The sequence below is a fragment of the Chamaea fasciata genome, unplaced genomic scaffold (assembly GCF_029207755.1).
Source record: "Chamaea fasciata isolate MVZ Bird 193981 ecotype frontalis unplaced genomic scaffold, bChaFas1.0.hap1 SCAF_16, whole genome shotgun sequence".
NCBI classification, from domain to species: domain Eukaryota; kingdom Metazoa; phylum Chordata; class Aves; order Passeriformes; family Sylviidae; genus Chamaea; species Chamaea fasciata.
The window spans coordinates 14,483,343-14,501,384 of record NW_027094101.1 but is presented as its reverse complement, the minus strand read 5'-3'; the positions used below and the strand labels follow the sequence as shown (position 1 = coordinate 14,501,384).

The window sequence follows — 18,042 nt, the reverse complement described above, 5'->3', positions numbered from 1 at the left end:
ATGTAGTCCGCCGCCCGGGGGGCGGGGCGCTCCCGGCGTGCCTTGCCCGGACAGGACTAGTTCCGGTGGCGGCGCTTACCGGGACGCAGGTGAGGGAGCGGCGGGGTTGGGACAGCACATTGGGCCCGGAACAGCGGGGAGCAGCAGGAGTGGCGGCACTCGCCTCTGGGGCCGGCCCCGAGCACTCCTCGTTCTCGGTGGGCCCGTGGCCGCGGCGGCTCGTACCCGCTCGCTGGAGTCTGCGGTGCCGAGGCCGCGTTGCCGGCAGGGCCGTGAGGGCGGCGGGTGCGGGGTGAGGCCCCCGGAGCCGGTTCGCCGTGAGCCGTGTGGGGCCGCCCCAGGTGCGCTGTCGTGTGCCCGGGCCGAGCCCTGCGGGTGCCGTGTCCGGCTGCCTCGGCGGGCACAGCCCCCGGCAGGGGAAATGTGCTCCCGAATGTGGCTGCTCAGGTGCTTCTGTGCCTCTTGCCTCCTTTTTCTGAGGTTGGTTGATGTGCTTTAACGTGCCTGAGAGCGGCAGGCTCATGGTAGACTGTGCTTGGAAAGGACCTGTAGGCACACTGAGTCCAAACTTTAAAAGATTAAGAGCTTGGTGTGTTTTTGACAGACGTGGGTAGGATTGAGCTCGAGTGTTGCGGGTACAGGAATATTTTCTCTTGCCCACCTTAGGAACATGACGTGGTTCCTGCAGCTGTGATTGGTGCCAGCTGAGTCGGTCAGTGGACGATACGCTCAAAAATGAGATGCTCTGGTTCCTGTTGTTGTGGCTGAGCTGGTAACAATTGCACCTACACTGGGATGTAACGAGGCTTTTGTTACTTCGTCCAATAAGTTATTGCTGGATTTAGTGGAAGTAGAACTAAATCAGGAGCAGAAGGGGAGCGTGTTCCTGCTCTGCCCTGCTGGGGCCTCATCTCGAGTCCTGGGGGCAACCATGATATCAGAAGGATCTAAAGCTGTTGGAGAGTGTCCAGAGGAGGGCCATGGGCATGGGGAAGGGTCTGAGGAGCAGCTGAGGGCACTTGGATTGTTCAGCTGGAGAAGGAGACTGAGGCAGAGCTCAGCAGGGGCTGCAGCTCCGACCTCTGGGACAGGGAAGGGCTGGAGCTGGGCCAGGGCAGGGTCAGGCTGCAGATCAGGGAAAGGTTCTTCCCCAGAGGGTGCTGGGCACTGCCCAGGCTCCCCAGGGAATGGGCACAGCCCCGAGGCTGCCAGAGCTCCAGGAGTGTTTGGACAATGCTCAGGCACAGGGTGGGTTTGTTGGGGTGTCTGTGCAGGACCAGGGGCTGGACTGGATGATCTCTGTGGGTCCCTCCCCACTCAGGACATTCCATGACTCTCTCTTGTCAATTTGCTTGCTCATTTGGAACCTTCAGCAATCTCCACGCTTGTGCTGCCTTGGGTGTCCCTGTTTTGGGACGGAAGGACACGTGTGGATGTCACCTGTGCTTGTGAGAGGGGATGTGAGAGAGTGAACTGAGCAGAGCCTGGAGCTGAGCAGTGCCTGCTGAGGGTGATTAACGGACAGTGTTGGATTTGTTCTGTGTTGGGGGCTGGTTGCTTCTCAAATCACCTCCCATTTATTGTAGCGTGATTCTAAGGTGCTTTTTGCTTCAGTTTTCATACAAAGTTTATTTTTTCTCTGCCTTCTGGTCTGCTCAAACAGCAGACTCCAAATCCAGGGCAGTGTGGGGTTTGCTGCCTGGTCTGTGCCCCAGCACTGTAGAGCTCTGACCCTGATAAATAGCTGAGTGCTGATGGATTAAATTGAATAGTAATAATAACAGCAGCCTCACAGGTGTCGTGGCTTGACCCCAGCTGGTTACCGAGTACCAGGCTGCTGCTTTTCCCTGCTCTATCCCAGTGGGATGGGGAGGAAAATCAGAAAAGAAAGTTAAAAAAAACTCTTGGCTTGAGGTAAAAACAATTCAATTATTGAGGCAAAGTAAAATACAATGATAATATTAATTATAAGGAGAAAATAACCCCAAAAGAAACTCAGAAGTAACATGGTTGCTCAGCACCTGCTGATTCCCATCCCGTATCCAAGCTCTGATTGGCCTCTCCCAGCCAAGCTCCCCAGTTCATTTACTGGGAGTGGTGTTCTGTGGAATAGAATATCCCTCTGGCCAGTTTGGGTCAGCTCCCCTCCTGGCTTCTTGGGCACCTCCTTGCTGGCAGAGCATGGGAAACTGGAAAGTCCTTGATTTAGGGTAAGCACTGGATGGCAGCAACCAAAGCATCAGTGTGTTATCAGCGTTCTTCCCATCCCAAATCCAAAACAGCCTGTGCCAGCTGCTGGGAAGACAATGAACTCTATCCCAGCTGAAAGTAGGACAGCAGAGCTGAGGGAGGGCTCCAACAAATGGGAACTTGGTCACTCTGGCCCAAAGCAGGGGAACAACCTGGGAATGTTCAGGAGTTCTTTGTCAAAGTTATTCGTAGTAACCCCATGTCCCTCAGTACTCTTGTATTTACTTCCACAGGGATTTTAGTGGGCTTTACCTAAGATGTTCCATGTGAGCTTCTTGGGCTCTGTTGTGGCAGCCCCTGAATCCCTGGAAGTGTCCAAGGCCAGCTTGGACAGGGCTTGGAGCAACCTGGGACACTGGAAGGTGTCCCTGCCCATGGCAGGTGGTAGGACAGGATGGGCTTTGGGGTCCTTTCCAACCCAAACCATCCTGGTATTCCACGGTATGATGGATTATCATGTATTGGATTCTCTTGGCACATGTCCCCTCCAGGCTCCTCCTCTTTGCACCAGACAACCCCGGTTTTGTTTCATTCACTTCTTTCCATTTCAGTCCTGAGAGCTCTGATCACTCTTGTGGGCCTGGAAGTTGTGAGCAGCTGTCCTCAGTTGCTTGCAGAGCTGACAACCTGCTAAAGTTCAGTCTGAGGGGAAATCTCAGAGCTTTAAAAAAAAAAAAAAAATCAAAAAGCAAATATGTAGGCAGAGCACAGGGGAGATGTAGGAGTGAGGCTGAATGTCCTGGATGTTCTGTCCTGTCCTTATTGCCCTGCTGACTGTGGATCACCTCACCAAAGCTGCACTGGGACCTGTACCTGAGAGAGTGGCTGATTCTGACAAAGACCAAACACCCGGGTGGTTTATAATTAATGTATCCAATTAACAAGGAGGGTAGGAAACAACGAGCTTCACTTGCACCTAAATGTGCTTTTACAAACTGCCCTGGATTTTACCTCCTTTCTTTGCCTCTTAGCCTTCCTGGGACAGCTTTACTTTGTTTTAGTGAGAATTTCCTACTCTCCCCCTTATGATCCACTCAGCTCTTCTCATGTTTTGATTGTGAGGTGTCCAGGCCTTTCCCTTGTGCTCTGCAGGTTTGTGTTGAGACCTCTGGGTTTCCCAGTGCAGTACCAGTTGCTGCTGTCAGGTAAAGTAGGTATTTTTACAGATATTTTTAAAGGGACATAATTTCTTACCAGGTGATGAAGTAGAATAAATGGTGCTTTTGTAGTCTAAACAAGCTGAGGATGAAGGAGGGGAAGAAAAGGAAGGTTGGAGAGAAAGAATGCAGGTGGGGAGTGAAGAGGTAGGAATTAAAGGTATTTTCTTACAAGCAAATGGGCTGATGCTTTCAAGACAAAGACTCCCAGTTGCTCAGAAAACAGGAGTGTGGTTTTGAAATGTTACATATGAGGGAATCTGAGTAGCAGCTGCTGCTGAAAAGCCTGTTCCTGCTCTCCTTTATTCCTCACCAGTGCCACATTTGGCATTTGCCTGACCCCAGAATGGATCAAAGGAATTAAACTGGTGAGAAGTTGCCAGGAAGAAGAAAGACTTTATGTCTTATGGCTTGGGTTGTGTAGAGGGACCAGGCAAAGCCCAGGAGTGCTGTATGGTGGGCAATGAGACTACAGGGAGGGGGAGGCAATTCCCATGGGATTGCCTGGAACAAGCTGCCCGGAGAGGCTGTGGCTCTCCTTCCCTGGAGATATTCAAAGCCCACCTGGACACAGGCCTGTGTAATGTGCTCAGAGGACCCTGCTTGAGCAGGGAAGTTGGGTGAGATGACACCCAGTGGTCCCTTCCAACCCCAACCACTCTGGGATTGTGTGTCCTGGAGCTGCAGCTGAAGCCCTCAGCTGTTGGATGCAGCTGTGCTGAGCAGCTCTTCATGGAGTGCCAGACAAGAACACTCTCCTGTGAGAGGTTCACATGATTGGTCTGCAATTGCTCCCTAAGGCTGGGGCTGATCTAAACCTTTCAGGCAGTCCTGGAGCTGGAGGAGCTGTGTAATTAAGTTATGTCTGCAGGGGGGGGGGTGTGCTTGGATGATGAATGGGCATGTGTGCTGCTGCTCCCACTGTTTCAGCATTTTCCAGGATTCACTGAGGTGGTGCTGGGCTGCCTCTGGAGGGCTGGAACAATAAATGGTAGAAACAATCTGCTTACAACCTGATGACAGTGGAGGGTGCACCCTTTTCAGATGACAGAGTCTTTTGGGGAGCAGTGGACAGTTGTCATTATTAATGACTGTGTCTTAATTTAATCAGGACCATCCTGTAATACAAGAGAGATGGACAAGACCAGGGATGCCTGACACGTGAATTCTTAATTCTCTCCTTGCATTATAAAACATGCAGAGCAAGAAGTACATCTTTTGCATAACACTAAGCTCACCTTCAGCTCTTAAATAGATGTTTAGTCTTCTGTAGCTGAGGTTATTCAAAGCTGTCTTAGGCATGTTTGGATTAGGCAGGGTGGAAATAAAGCCACTCCTTCTGCAATCTTGAAATGAGAATTGAAAGATGTGGGGTTTAGCATTATTGTCTTTTATTTTTCCAGGGTATTGGAATCACAGAGTTCCCTGCAGCAAGAGAAAACTTCCAGCAAAATCTTCTCAGCAACAGTTATTGCTTCGGGCTGAGGAGTCAGTCAAAGTTGAGGTAAGAACTTGAAACCCCACACCACACATGTGAACTGGCCTCACCTTCCGAGCCTGGGGCACTATCAGGATTTTTAGAGAGATGGGACCACTGGGAGACATCTTAAAACATGATTTTTTGCTCCTCTTCTACAGTCTCATGAAGGGTGAGAACGTCTTCACCACATACACCAGGATTTCGTGGCCAATGGTCACAAGGCCACAGGTTACAGGGGGTTTTAAAGGTTTATTGGCCAGTAATCTACTGGCACACATTGTTTAATGCTGTTTTAATTTGCGTTGCGGCAGGATGTGTGGTACAGTTTAATTAGCCATTGGTGTGAAAATTAAAACAAAATGTGTGACGGATGTGGTGCCCTGCTTTCAGCACACCTGGGAGCTGTAACTGTGTGGAAGGCAGGGATCAGCAGCTGAGCTCTGTGCTCTGCTTTGGCTCCTCAGGGCGGGATGTCGGAGCTGAGCGACGAGGCCAGCGAGTCGGAGCTGCTGAGCCGCAGCCTGTCCATGTGGCACGGGGTGGGGCACGTGCTGTGCCGGGAGGAGCTGGACGTGCCTCTGGACCTGCACACGGCCTCCTCCGTGGGGCAGTACCAGGTGGTGCAGGACTGCATCCAGCGGTGAGAGGGGCTGGGGAGGGCAGGGCTGGTCGGGGCGACAGGGACACGTCACTGGGACTCCCAAAGGGTTCTTGGCACAAAGTTTCCAGGGGCAAACCTGCTAATAAAATCACCTCCTTAGTGTTTTAGTGGGAGGTGTGTGTGTCCCCCTCATGACAGGGTGTGGAATGAGGTGGTCTTTAAGGTCCCTTCTACCCCAAACCATTCTGTGATCTGGGGGAGGTTGTGCTGCAGCTGGTAGAAATTCCCATGCAGGCTTCAGTGCTAGATGATAACAGGAGTCTGCAGAAGCCAGCTGTGGTCCACAGCTCCAGCACAGTCATTCATGTGACTTCTTTCCTCCGTTCCTTAGTGGAGACCTGGATTTGAACCAGAGGAACTGTGGGGGCTGGACCCCACTCATGTATGCCTCCTACATTGGCCACGACAACATCGTGCACCTGCTGCTGGAAGCGGGAGTGAACGTGAACATCCCCACCCCGGAGGGCCAGACTCCCCTCATGCTGGCCTCCAGCTGTGGCAATGAGAGTGTTGCTTACTTCCTTCTACAGGTGTGTATCCCATAAAAAACTGGTAAAGCCACAGCACACGGTTTAAATGCTCATGCAAGCTGCCACTTTATGTTCTGTTGTGAGTTCTGCTTTGTGGTGAGATTTAATTTAAACTCCTGATGTCCCAGCATGAAGGGGCAGTGGCTGAAAGCCTGAGCAGAGCAGGTGCAGTAAGGATTATTGCCTGTTCTCTTGCAGCAAGGGGCAGAGCTGGAGATGAAGGACATCCATGGCTGGACTGCCTTGTTCCACTGCACCAGTGCCGGGCACCAGCAGATGGTCAAGTTCTTATTGGAGAATGGGGCAAATGCCAACTGCAAGTAAGGAGGAATTTGTCATTTCATTGTCATTTGTCATTCAGTATGAAAGCAGCTGCTTTTGTCTTCCCCCTGTACCTTGGGATGTGTGGCATAGCTAATACAGGGACAGGTGACCTGCAAACTGAATTGAAATCTGCCCATGCTGTCACTGTTTATTAAACTCAGATCAAGGGAAATTAGATTTACTGCTTGTTTAATTATCTGCTAAACACTGACACCTTCTGAACTCAAGTGCACTTCATAAGTCTTTCTATTGATTATTTTATATACTCAGAGTTCAGGCTGGTTCTTGAAGTGTGCCCTGCATTTCCATGCCTTGGGGACCACCACACATTTATGCACGTGGAATTGCCTGAGGGCAACAAGAGGTTCTTGCTTCATTAGCTCCTGCAAAACTGATTTGGGCTCTTAAAGGCAGATCTGCAGCTGGAAGAGTAATCTGTTTCTGTGCAGCCCTAGTTTAGGAACACTGGATCTCTGCAGGGAATTGTACAACAGGAGTGCCAGTACATCGTAGAGTCTGTGATCAGCAAAGGTTGAGGGGTGAAAATATGCTCTGTTAGGGAACGGCAAAACTGCAGCACAGTTCAGCTGTGGTTATACCAGTCCATGTGTGTGTTCTCTCCCCAGGGAGCCAGTGTATGGATACACCCCTCTGATGGAAGCAGCTGCTTCTGGCCATGAGATAATTGTTCAGTACCTTCTCAATCATGTAAGTGTCCTGACAGTTCTCTGTGTAGCTGAAAGTTTCTGGTTCCAGCCCTCAGAGGAGCCACCACAAATTTGACACCACGCTTTTTTTTGCCAGTGTTCTGTTTGCTCCTTGTTGACAGTCACCTCTGACGTCCCAGACTTTCAGGAGTGTTTTCACAGGATCTGGAGGCTGGTACCATGATTTTGACACTGGCCTTGCAGGAATAGGAGTGAGGTCTGACTGTCCAGGTTTGACTGAATTAGAAAACAACCGAAGCTGTAGTTTTTCTATTGTGTTTACAGGCTTGCATGCTCAGGCTAGTGGACATCTTCATCCAAAAGCTCATGAGCACGCAGGGCTTTTTACAGAGTTTGGTTTAAATCCCGTTTGACTGGTCCAGCCTACTGCCAGAAGGAGGCAGCAATACTAAACACTTCAGATCAAACAAACCAGTTCCCAGTGGCAAGGCACAAGAGCCCTGGGCTATTTGGCATTCAGGAATTGGAGAGCCTGGAAATAACTAGAAAGGCATTCAGGGTATTAGTGCAGCTTGAACTGTCTGTCAAAGGTGAGCCTGTATTGCTGGTTGAGGAGCTAAGACAATTTTGGGTTGTTTTGGGTTGTTTTGAATATACATATATATTTTTAACACTACCCTCTGCTATGTGCACTTAAACAGGGTTTTTTTTTTTTCTGCAGGGGGTGAAGGCAGATGTCAGAGATAACACTGGAGCCACAGCAAGGGCCCTGGCCATGAAGTATGGCCACACCAAGATTGTGGGGCTGATAGATTTGCATGCAGCCCCAGTGCCCAAGGTCCTCTGCAGAGGTCGAGGTAACAGATGTTTGACCTTGTTCATTTTAAGATGGAACTTGAAGTGAGGTGTTTGATAGTTTGAAAGTACGTTATACTGTGTAGATGGGGTAGTGCTACTTGGTCTATCTTGAAAATTCCAGCATTTCTGAGGATGGAAGAGGCATGAATCCAACAACTCTTGTCTGCTAGCCCCTTTCTGACCTAGGTTAGCTGTTTTACCCTCACTGTTTAACACTTCCCTTTTTCTTTCCACTGCATTTATAGGACCAGTAGCAAGTAAAGCAGGCAAATGACTTCCTGTGCTGCTAACAACCTGTGTTTGAACTACAGGCAACTATGAGGAGCTGAGTTCTTCAGATGAATCATGTTCTGCTCCCCAGAGACAGAGACCTGCTCGTAGGCCCAAGGGTCCCAGCATCCACGAGGGCCCCCAGGCCTTGGCCAAGATCACAGCAGTTGGGATTGGGGGAAGGAAGCAGTCTTGCTATGGTAAGGAGAGTTGGGAACCTGAGGGACAATCCTCTGAGACCTCAAATGCACTGCAGCTGTTCCTGCTATCCATTTTTAATTTGTTTGGGATTCATGTGTGGTTTGTACAGAACAAAGATAGCCTTTAAGGTGTTCACTATCCAGTGTCTGGGTTAGAAAGAAAAGCCCCTGAACTCTTTTGTCAAGGCTGGATATTGATGAGTGGGATACTGTTCTGCTCTCACCTCAGTTGCTATTCCCCTGACTCTTGAGAACAGTCCAGTTTCCCTTTTTGAGGCAGGCTCAAAAGTTGGAGAGCCCTTCTGAAGCTGGTGACAGGGGCTGCTCACAATGGCCAAGAAATCATTGATCTTGAGAGTGAACTTGTGAGTTTTGCCTTCCCTGATGCTTGAAATGCTACTAAAAATGAAACTGCAAAACCTTTGCAGTAGACCAAGAGAAAAGGTGATCCCAATTCAGACATCCTAGATGCAGTGCTAGGAGATCTGTTTTACTGTGTGTCATAGGTATTTCTCAGAGTGGTTGCCTGGAATAACCAAGATTATAGGCTTGAAAGCATGTTCAAAGCTCAGATCATTCTCCTAAACAGGAGTCTGTGTTATCCCCCGGGCTGTATTGGAATGATACTGTCAGCTTCTTAAATGTCAGTGGGATGCTCCTGGTGTTTTAGCACAGCTGCAGGGGGGTTGGTTCCGCAGGGTGTGCAGGGCTGCTCTCTTAAGCAGCTGTTTCTCCCCTTTCATAATTTGGGTATAAAGAGGAGAGGGAGTGCTGGAAGCTGCTGTTTAAGGTACATCTCTGCTATGAGGTGTTTTCTCTGATTTCCTTTCAGTGTAAGCATGTAAATGTAGTACACGTGCTGTGGGGTCATGTGAGGGAACTGCAGGAACCTGCATTTCTCAGGTGCTCTCTGTGCTTTTTAGAACAAAACTTGTCAGTCGCGAGCACAGTCTCTCATTTTGGTTATTTTCGGGTCCAGAAGTGGTTGCATTTTCTGCAGGAGCCTCCCTGATTAACTTGCATCCTAATCTCTGTTCTCCCTTGCTGTTGCACACAGAGCAGGTGCCCCCTCAGGGCTGTGTCACCTTCAGCAACGATGGCAGCTGTGAGTCAGGTGTCATCCGCAACAGGGACGTCACCTCCCCCATCAACGAGCTGGACATGGAGAGCAGCAGCAGCAGGGGTAAGTCACTGCCTCAGAAATGGTCCAGCTTCCAGTGCACACCTGGGTGTCAGTCCAGGCCTTGGCTCCTTTCCCACTAAGATGCTGAGATTGGAATGTCTCTCCTGAGAGAAGGCTGGGATGGTTTAGCTACAGAAGATAAAGCTCAGTGTGGTAATTTCATCACTTCATACAAACAATCTGAAGGAGGGTGGGAAGAAGACAGAGCATGGCTGTTTCCAGAAGCGTCTCTGATGGCAAACAGACTTGGGGAAAGATGAGTGCTGGGGATCAGATGTGAAATCTCTGCCGCAGGGTCATCTTGTATCCTGAGTGCTGCACATGAAGCCTTGTTCTGTGTCTCCTCTTCCTTTACACCTCCAGGAGGTTTTGCTGGTAATTGTGTAACAGAACCAGAATTTAATGAAGTTGTGCCTCAATATTTTTTTTCCTGTTCCTTTCCAGAGGATAGTGCTTTGTCCAGCAACAGCTTGGGAACCATCAGGAGCAGCAGCAGCAGCAGCGAATGCCTAATTAGAATCCCAGGAGTCAGCAGTGAAGGCTCCTTGGAAAGCAATGAGGTGGATTTTCCTTTTTCTTCCTTCAGTTTGGGCAGTGCTTTCACCCCTGGGTGACTCAACTCCCATGGCAGCCTGTAGGACCAGGCTGGGTGAGGGACAGGCTGTTCCAGGGCCAGGAAAACCAAGGGGAAGAGGTTGGAGGTTACTCACAGCTAACGTGGGTCAAGGAAGCTCTGGGGCTGCAGTACAAAAGGGCCTTTAGGTCTTGGAGGAGTCTGCAGTTGTTAGCCCCCCCTGATGCTGACATCTCTGCACAGTCATCCTTTCCATTCTGTGGGTGGTGTTTTCCTTTTCCAGGACTCTGATCACACCAACAGCCCCCCGAGTCGGAAACAAGCCAAGAACCTTAAGGGCAAGACCCGCTACAGCAACAGTGACAGCCAGTGGAGCCACTGCCTGGGCAAGGCTGGGGGCTGCAGCCAGCACCTGGTCCTCCCTGAGCCCCCAGCCTACACAGGGCCCCAGGTAACCACAGACTTGTCCTGCAGGCTCTGTCACTGTACCAGGTGTGGGAGGCTTTTCCAAGGTCACCGAAACACCTTGGACTCCAAACTTAGAACGATTGTGGAGCAGCAATTTCTTGTATAGGAGCTGTTTGCTGATGTTGTTGTTGCTTGGAGGGGTTTCCAAGACCCTTCATACCTATGGGTGGGCTATCAAACCTGACAGTGGGGTGGGCTGGGGTAGCTGGTTCTGTGTCATTCTGCTCTGCGCTTGTTACAAGAGGCCAGTCCTGGTGTGTGAGTGTGGAGAAGAACAGGGAACCACAGGAAGTTGTGGTTGCTGCTGGAACCCAGAAAGGTGTTATAACAGCCGGAGGAAGCAGATATTTATGATCAGGAGGAGTGGTGATGGTTTTGTTGTGAAGGTGTAAATAAGTTTGTTTTGTCTGGGCTGCAGGACTTGGCAACGTTCCTTAATGAGATTGGGTGCCTGAAGTACCTGCAGGTGTTTGAGGAGCAAGATGTGGACCTCCGGATCTTCCTCACCCTCACAGAGAGTGACCTGAAGGAAATAGGCATCACGTGAGTGTCTGTCCTGTCCTTCCCAGCTTTCCCCTACAAACCACATCCAACCTGGTCAGGCGGGTTTAGCTGGGGAGTGCTGCTCTCCTCTGCCTGCCTCCCACACAACACCACCTCCCCACGTCCCCGGCTGTAACACACTCCTGCTGCTGGAAGTACCCTGGAGAGACCAGGGTGCTGCAGAGGCCCTCATGGCATCCTGTTGGGCTCAGGGACAGGTGGTGCAGGGCCTGACCCCTGTTGGTTCCATCCCCCCAGGCTGTTTGGCCCCAAGAGGAAGATGACCTCGGCCATCGCGCGCTGGCACAGCAGCGCCCGCCCGCCCAGCGACGCGCTGGAGTTGGCCTACGCCGATCGGCTGGAGGCGGAGATGCAGGAATTGGCCATCCAGCTGCACAAGGTGAGCCTGCTGCCAGCTCCTCAGGGCCCTGCACCCTGCAGGAAGTGATCAGTGCTGTGTTTTTGTTGTGCCTCTGATGTTTCTCCTTCGCCTCAAGCCGCGACTTGTAGTGGACGTGCTTGGTGTCAAGTGCGCCACAAGCTTACCCACCCCTCATCCTTTGTGCTCCTTCGTGTTCCATTGTGTCAGTTTCCCATCCATCTGAGAAGTATAGGAACCAGGGGTGGGAATCCAATCTCTGCTCTGTCCCACCGTTTTTATGGTGAAGTTGTGCAGCCTTCAGTGAACAGACTTGTGTTGGTTTGGGAAATTTGGACTCACAAGTAACTTTGTAAACAGAGGGGAAGGGGGAATTGTAACTGTGGGGCTGGGCTTAGTGTGGAGAGAACCCGTACTCGGTGTACAAGCTTCATCCAGCTTCCTTTCCCACTGGAAAGGAGCATTCTGGCTGCCTAAGGCATTACAATAGCAGGGACTTGAGAGCAGCAGATGTTCAGTGCTCCCAGCCTGATCCCCAGTGTGCTCTGCTGCAGAGGTGTGAAGAGGTGCAGGTGATGAAGGGCCAGGTGTGCCAGGAGCAGAAGCTGCGTGCAGTGGCTGAGAGCTGTTTGATGGAGCGGGATGAGACCTGGAATGCCATCCAGTGCCAGCTCAGAGAGGCTCAGGCCATCACCAAGGATGCTGGAGTCCTGCTGGATCAGATCAAGTAAGTCATTCCCACTGAGACTGCTGGGAAATGGGAGTTGGGGTCATACTGGCAGCCTTACAGGTGATGCTTAGGGTAAGGCAGCAGAGCTCACCTGGCACCTGAACATATTTGGATCCTGCCTGAGTTTCCCTAGTGGAAAGCCACAGCCACGGGAGCACGTGTGAAGCTTTGGTCAGATACATGAGCTGGAAGTGGCCTTTTGGGAGTGCTGAGTGCTCCTGTTTCAACTAGAAGGAACCAAAAGGCTGAGACTGTGCTTGCCCAGTGCCCAGGGTATAACTTGGGGATGAAGTGAATACAAAAAGGAGTTTTTAACCTGTATCCTATCAAAGGGTGTGCAGTGTCTTGCAAGTGAAGAATACTTTTCCTACAACTCTGACAGCTGGCAGAATAATCTGACCTGTCCCACCTCCTGACACTCCTTTTACTCCCTTTGTGGTGCTTTTATCTGTGCCTCATTTGGACTCCTGTCATGGGCCTTGTTCTGTCCAGTGATATAACAGGGACATCCCTGAAAATGGCATAAATCCTGCTGCTTCTGGATCCTAGCCCGGGAGAGTGGGGTCTGCTTGCTGCCAAGCCAGGGTGAGCTAAGTTGGACCCAGAAGCTCAGCAGAGCAGTATCCCACTGCAGAGGGCAGAGCCTGACTTTTCTCCCTGACTGAGGAGCCGAGGCTGCTGTAGAAGGGCCCTGCCATGCTCTGAACATACACTGCTTGAATTGGTGGGATGGTGATGACAGCCTGAGAACCTGGGTGCCCCTCGTGCCTGTCCTGAGGTCATTTCCTTTGCCCAGTAGAAACCTTGGATTGGGCCTGATTCTCACACAGAGCAGGCACAGCCCCTGACTCGGGCTTCCCACTGCTCACCCCGGCCCCTCCTTGTCTTGTCCCCCCACAGCTCCTCTGTGAACGGGGCAGAGCTGGCTGTGGCTGCGCTGGGGAGCAGTGGCTGGGAGCTGAGCAGTGCCAGCGCCCCGAGCTCGGGCTGAGGCACCACTTCCTCTTCCCGGGAAGCAGCAAGGAGCAGGTTGTACCCCAGGGCCTTCCCCCGTGCAGGTACTGCAGGCTGTAGGAGTGTGCAGTGTCACTCCCAGCGCGTCCCTGTGTCCTGCTGATGGCTTTGGTGTGGTTTGGCAGGAGCTGCCAGGCGGAGCTGTCGTCCCGGCTGGCCCCGGAGCGGGCGGGCGATGCAGCGCCGGACACGCCGGAGCAGTGTGGCACCGGGGAGAGCCGGCGGCCCGGGGAGCGCCCAGGTGAGGAGCAGCTCCAGGAGAGCCCAGGGCAGACCCCCTGCTTGTCTGTCCTTGCTGAGAGTCACACAGTTGGGAGTGCATGAGCAGCCAAACTCTTAGAGTGAGTTTAAGTCTTGCTCAGGAGAAGTGTTTAAAGCTCTCAGGGCGTTTGGAGTGGAACTTGCAGAGTTTCTCTGCAAGGTTTGGGGTCTGGCAGGTGTTTGTGGCTAAAAATGCAGAGCTGTAGCACAGACCCCAGTGACAGCCCTGCTTCAGGGACCTGTGGCTGCACCTCGGGTTTGTTACCACCCTGTGCGCTGGAGCAGGGTCTGAACCAGGAGATGTGGTTGGTTCCCTAACCAGGTTTGGGGGATTTTGCTGTTGGATCCATGGGACAAACCTCTGTGGCTGGGCAGGCCTGACCCAGCAGCTCCTCATCCCTAGGAGTTGGTAAATGATCCCTGGAAGTGCTCAAGGCCAGGTGGAATGGAACTTGGAGCAGTCAGGTCTAGTGAAGGGTGTCCTTATCCATGGCAGGGGTGGAATGGGATGGGCTTTAAGGTCTCTTCCATCCCAAACCATTCCATGATTCTGAGATTCTCTGGTCTTGCTGCCTGTGACATGTCCCTAGTGACCTTGCTGCCTGTGTCTTAGAAGTGAGACAAGTAGAGATCCTGTTGATTTCTGTCCACTGCACTTAATCCCTTTGAGATTCTATTAATAAAAACAACCCAACCAGTCTAAAGCATAAATTCCTAAGTGGTGGAATTGCCAGAAAACTCCTCAGTTTGGCACAGGCAGCTCCAGCTCTCTTCCTATGTGATTCAGAACCCCTAACTGGAACGTTTTTGGCTGGGGATGCTTCCCAGCAGCACCAGCCTCTTGTCTGCTCTGTCCCAGAGAGCTGCAGATGGATTAACTGTGTCCCTGTCCCTGCAGTGCTGGAAGGATGGCCACCTTCCCTGAAGTCCATGAGCTTGCCTGAGCTGTCAGCTGTGCTGGAGGAGTGTGTGGGAGAGATGGGTAAGGTGGGAAGGACTCTGGGCATGTGGAGGGACTGTTGTGCTGGGGGAGGCGTGGCTGGGTGGGGTTTGGTGGTTTGGAGTGGTTGTCGGGAGAGACCCCATAATCCCTGCTCATTCAGGGAAGTCTCCAGGCTCTGGAGTTGGTGCTATTCTTGCTGCAAGTCTTGGGCTCTGCATTATCCCCTGGTGGCAGGTCCAGGCTGAGAGGTGGGGGGTGGTCCCTGCATCTCCTGCTCAGTGGTGAGAGCTGCTGGGGAAGTGGTTCCCTGATCCTGTGTGCTGTTCTCCTGGTGACAGGAAATTGTCCCAGCAACTTGCAGACGGTAGAGACACTCCTGTTTCCAGAGCAGGAAGGCAGCACAGCAGTGACTGAGTGCAGCTTGTTCTTTCCTGCCTCCTGGCCCCTTCCTAATGCTGCTTTTTCCCTTTGGTTTGTCCTCAGGAAAAGCTCTGCAGACTGTGACTCAAAACCTCCAAAGGCTCCAAGCCCTGGGGCAGAGCAGGCAGAGCCGGCCAAAGCCATAACCAAGCCAGGAGGGTGAGTGGGAACAACTGCCCTGCCAGTCCCAGGCTGTGACACTGAGGGGACACCATCCTGCACTGCCACGTGCCCAGAGCTCGCTCGGAGCTCACACACCAGGGCTGGGCTCTGGCTTGTCCTTGTGTGCCCTCTGGGTGGTTCTCCCTTTGGAAAACCCGTGTGCCCCTTGCCCCTCTGTCCCAGCAGAGGGTGACTGTCCCCTCTCTCCTGGTGGCTGCAGGAATTCTGACGTCGGGTGACTGTTCCACCCGGAAGCTGAGTGTGCCTGGGAGAGGGAGCACGGGGCCATGCCGAGGGCCACCGCAGCTGGCAGGGCACGGAGGAGGCTGTGGCCACCCGAAAACACAGCTGGGAGGACGAGGGACAGCAGAGGACAACGACCAGCAGCTCTCGGGGCCTGACTCAAGGCTCTCAGGATCTTTGTTTGAAAGGTTTAGGTTTGGAGGAGAAGCTCCAAGCCTGGAAGTTTTATCTGCCTTAAGCTTCCTGCAGCTCTTGTTCAGGTCGGAGTGGTGGTAGAAAGGTGACTGTTGCACACAGCAATCAATTCATTATCCTTTTCTGCATCCCACGTTCCCCAGGGCCTCTGAAATGTGCCCCTGGCTCCTCCTGTGCCGTGGGGGTTGGCCCAGAGAATGGATCTGAGGCCATAAAGAAGGCAGTTTGTTGTGGAGGGGTGCAGGAGTGGAGTTTGTGATGTTTAGCTCTTTGAGCTGCAGTGAGCTCAAAGTGCAGCCCTGTTCCTAGTTGGATTGTCTGCTCTACTGCCACCCCAGCTCTGGGCTTCAAAGCCTGTTCCTCCAAGCAGCCCACTCTGGTTCACTTTGGGTTCCTGCTGTCCTCAGGGGCTGGGTGTGATCACATTGGTGGTTTAGGAATGGCATTCACTGAAACACTCCCAAATCACCCACTCCTCCTCCTCCCCTCCCCTGGGCTGGGATGGAGAGGAGAACTGGAGGCACAAAAGGTGAAGATCACTGGTAGAAATAAAAGCATTTTACTGGAAACAGCAATGAGATGGGGAACAGTAACAGCAACAACAGTAATAAGAAAAGTGTACAGGTGATGTCCTGGTTCTGCAAAAATGAACCCTGTCCTGGCCAGAACAAGGACATCATCATTACTCCATCCCCAAGAACTTGGCCTGTGGTCAGAGCTTTATGGCAGAGGTCATTGGTCTGGTTTGCCAGGGCCAAGATCCCAGCAAGGCGTATGTTCCCCTGGAAAGACAGGAGAGAGAAGGAAGAGCTGGGACTGTAGAGCTTCCCATGCCTGTGGCAAGCAGGGGAATGCCAAGGCAGCAGAGCAGGAGCAGGGATAGCTCTGTGCCCCGTGGGAGGTGGGCAAAGGAGCCACAGCCCAGATGGAGCTGTGGTGCCAAGCTTTGCTCCTCACCACTGCCTGCCTTTGATTTGCAGGCTTTAGTGTTGGGAAATAATTCTGCCAGGGCATTCTTGGGTGGGCATTGCCAAGGACATGCAGTGCAGGAAGAGGCTGCCCTGTCCCTGGGATTGGGTGAGGGATCCGGTGCCAGGGACCTTGGTCTTAAAGTAGTTTGCAGTGACTGTGTTCCCATTTATTCCTGAATCCTGTAAGGGGGAAAAAATACAACAATCAAAATCTGAAGTCTGTGAGTGATGGCCTTGATGAATTAGAATGTTTAAAAAAAGGGAGGAGAGGTGGCAGTGTGTGTGTGTGTGTGTGTGTGTGTGAAGGAAAAAGGCCCCAAAGCGGTGCTGCAGGAGCCCAGGTGTGAGAGCACACAAAGGCCGAGCAGGGAGGGGATCTTCTACCACAGGGTATCCCTGAGGAGGCAATTCCTTACCTGCAGGGTGTGAAGCAGCATTCCTTGCGGCCAGGGGGGCTGTGCAGGCAGCAGGAGTCTGGTGCTACCCTAAGGTGAGCTGTCCGAGGAACAATAGCATTTGCTGATTTGGATAAATGAATAAAAGCTGAGAAGCCTGGGTGTGGTGTGTGGCTTTCTCTGCGGGGAGCTGGGGCAGCATGAATAACTTCCCTGATTTCTTGCAGGACAATCAGGAACGCACACAGGGTTTTCCAGCCTAGTTTGCCAGGCCGTTGCAGGCTCAGGGGTTTGGGAATGCCTCATCCCTGACATCCCAGGGGTAGGTGATGTGGGAATCCAGTGGGAGCTGCTGGAGAAGCCACAGCGGTACTCCAAGCAAAGGGCTGAAGCCAGGCTCAGAGAGCTGGCTCCTCTGTTCACCTGAGGAAGATCCAGAGAAACCTCAGAGCCCCTTCCAGGGGTAAAGGGGCGCCAGGAGAGTTGGACATGGACTGGGGACAAGTGAGGGGGGGGGGACAGGACACAGGGCCTGGCTTCCCACTGGCAGAGGGCAGGGTTAGATGGGATATTGGGAAGGAATTGTTCCCTGGGAGGGTGGGGAGACCCTGGCACAGGGTGCCCAGAGAAGCTGTGGCTGCCTCTGGCAGTGTCCAAGGCCAGGTTGGACACTGAGGCTTGGGGCAGTAGATGTCCCTGTCCATGGCAGGGGCTGGAATGGGATGAGCTTTAAGGTCCTTTCCACCCCAGTCCTTTCTGAGATTCAGCTCTGTACCCACCAGGCCTTTCCCTCCCTGGAGCAGACAGAAGCAGCAGGCTCTGCTTGCTGAAAAATATTTATTTACATCTGAGAAGAGAGTTAATGTGTAAAATGGTCTTGTGGGGGTTCCATCGATCCAGGACCGTTCCTGTGCGACTCCAGCCTGGTGCAGCCTCTTTGCTTTGTGTGCCTGAGGCAGCTCCTCCGTGAGGCTCTGGGAGAGGCTCCCCCAGCCTCCACGACCTGGAGGACCTCCTGTGTCCATGGGCATCTCCTGGAGTGTCCCAGCCCCGAGGGAACTTATGCATTGCAGAGGAAGGAGTGTGGTGGGAACAAGCTCTGGCAGCGTTCCTGTGCTGCTCGTGAGGGTCAGAGTGAGGGCCTGGGGGTGTCCCCAGCTGCT

At 52.4% G+C, this 18,042-nt stretch overlaps 1 protein-coding gene across 2 annotated transcripts; it reads left to right on the top strand.

The window, feature by feature from the left end:
- Window positions 1–22: 22 nt before the first annotated feature.
- On the top strand, window positions 23–17,354 carry ANKS3 (ankyrin repeat and sterile alpha motif domain containing 3). 2 transcript variants are annotated; one of them, XM_066198191.1, is made up of 18 exons: window positions 23–89; window positions 4,811–4,911; window positions 5,352–5,527; window positions 5,880–6,078; window positions 6,277–6,398; window positions 7,029–7,110; window positions 7,792–7,927; window positions 8,240–8,398; window positions 9,456–9,581; window positions 10,026–10,141; window positions 10,439–10,606; window positions 11,042–11,166; window positions 11,425–11,566; window positions 12,100–12,272; window positions 13,415–13,530; window positions 14,449–14,532; window positions 14,977–15,072; window positions 15,296–17,354. In XM_066198191.1, exons 3-17 carry the CDS (start codon window positions 5,358–5,360, stop codon window positions 15,057–15,059), a joined length of 2,001 nt encoding a protein of 666 aa, XP_066054288.1. In that variant the 5' UTR covers window positions 23–89; window positions 4,811–4,911; window positions 5,352–5,357; the 3' UTR covers window positions 15,060–15,072; window positions 15,296–17,354. The 2 variants fall into 2 exon arrangements, with proteins under 2 accessions (XP_066054288.1, XP_066054287.1); XM_066198190.1 differs by lacking the exons at window positions 23–89; window positions 14,449–14,532; window positions 14,977–15,072; window positions 15,296–17,354 and adding an exon at window positions 13,176–13,304 and having other exon boundaries at window positions 4,828–4,911; window positions 13,415–13,496.
- The last annotated feature ends 688 nt before the right edge of the window (window positions 17,355–18,042 follow it).

What these genes read in the sequence shown, in the direction of transcription:
- ANKS3 (XM_066198191.1), top strand. Translation starts at nt 5,358, where the DNA reads ATGTCGGAGCTGAGCGACGAGGCCAGCGAGTCGGAGCTGCTGAGCCGC. An exon ending in GGGGCAAATGCCAACTGCAA is followed by an intron (nt 6,399 to 7,028) that starts GTAAGGAGGAAT and finishes TTCTCTCCCCAG; the next exon opens with GGAGCCAGTGTATGGATACA. An exon ending in CTGAAGGAAATAGGCATCAC is followed by an intron (nt 11,167 to 11,424) that starts GTGAGTGTCTGT and finishes CCATCCCCCCAG; the next exon opens with GCTGTTTGGCCCCAAGAGGA.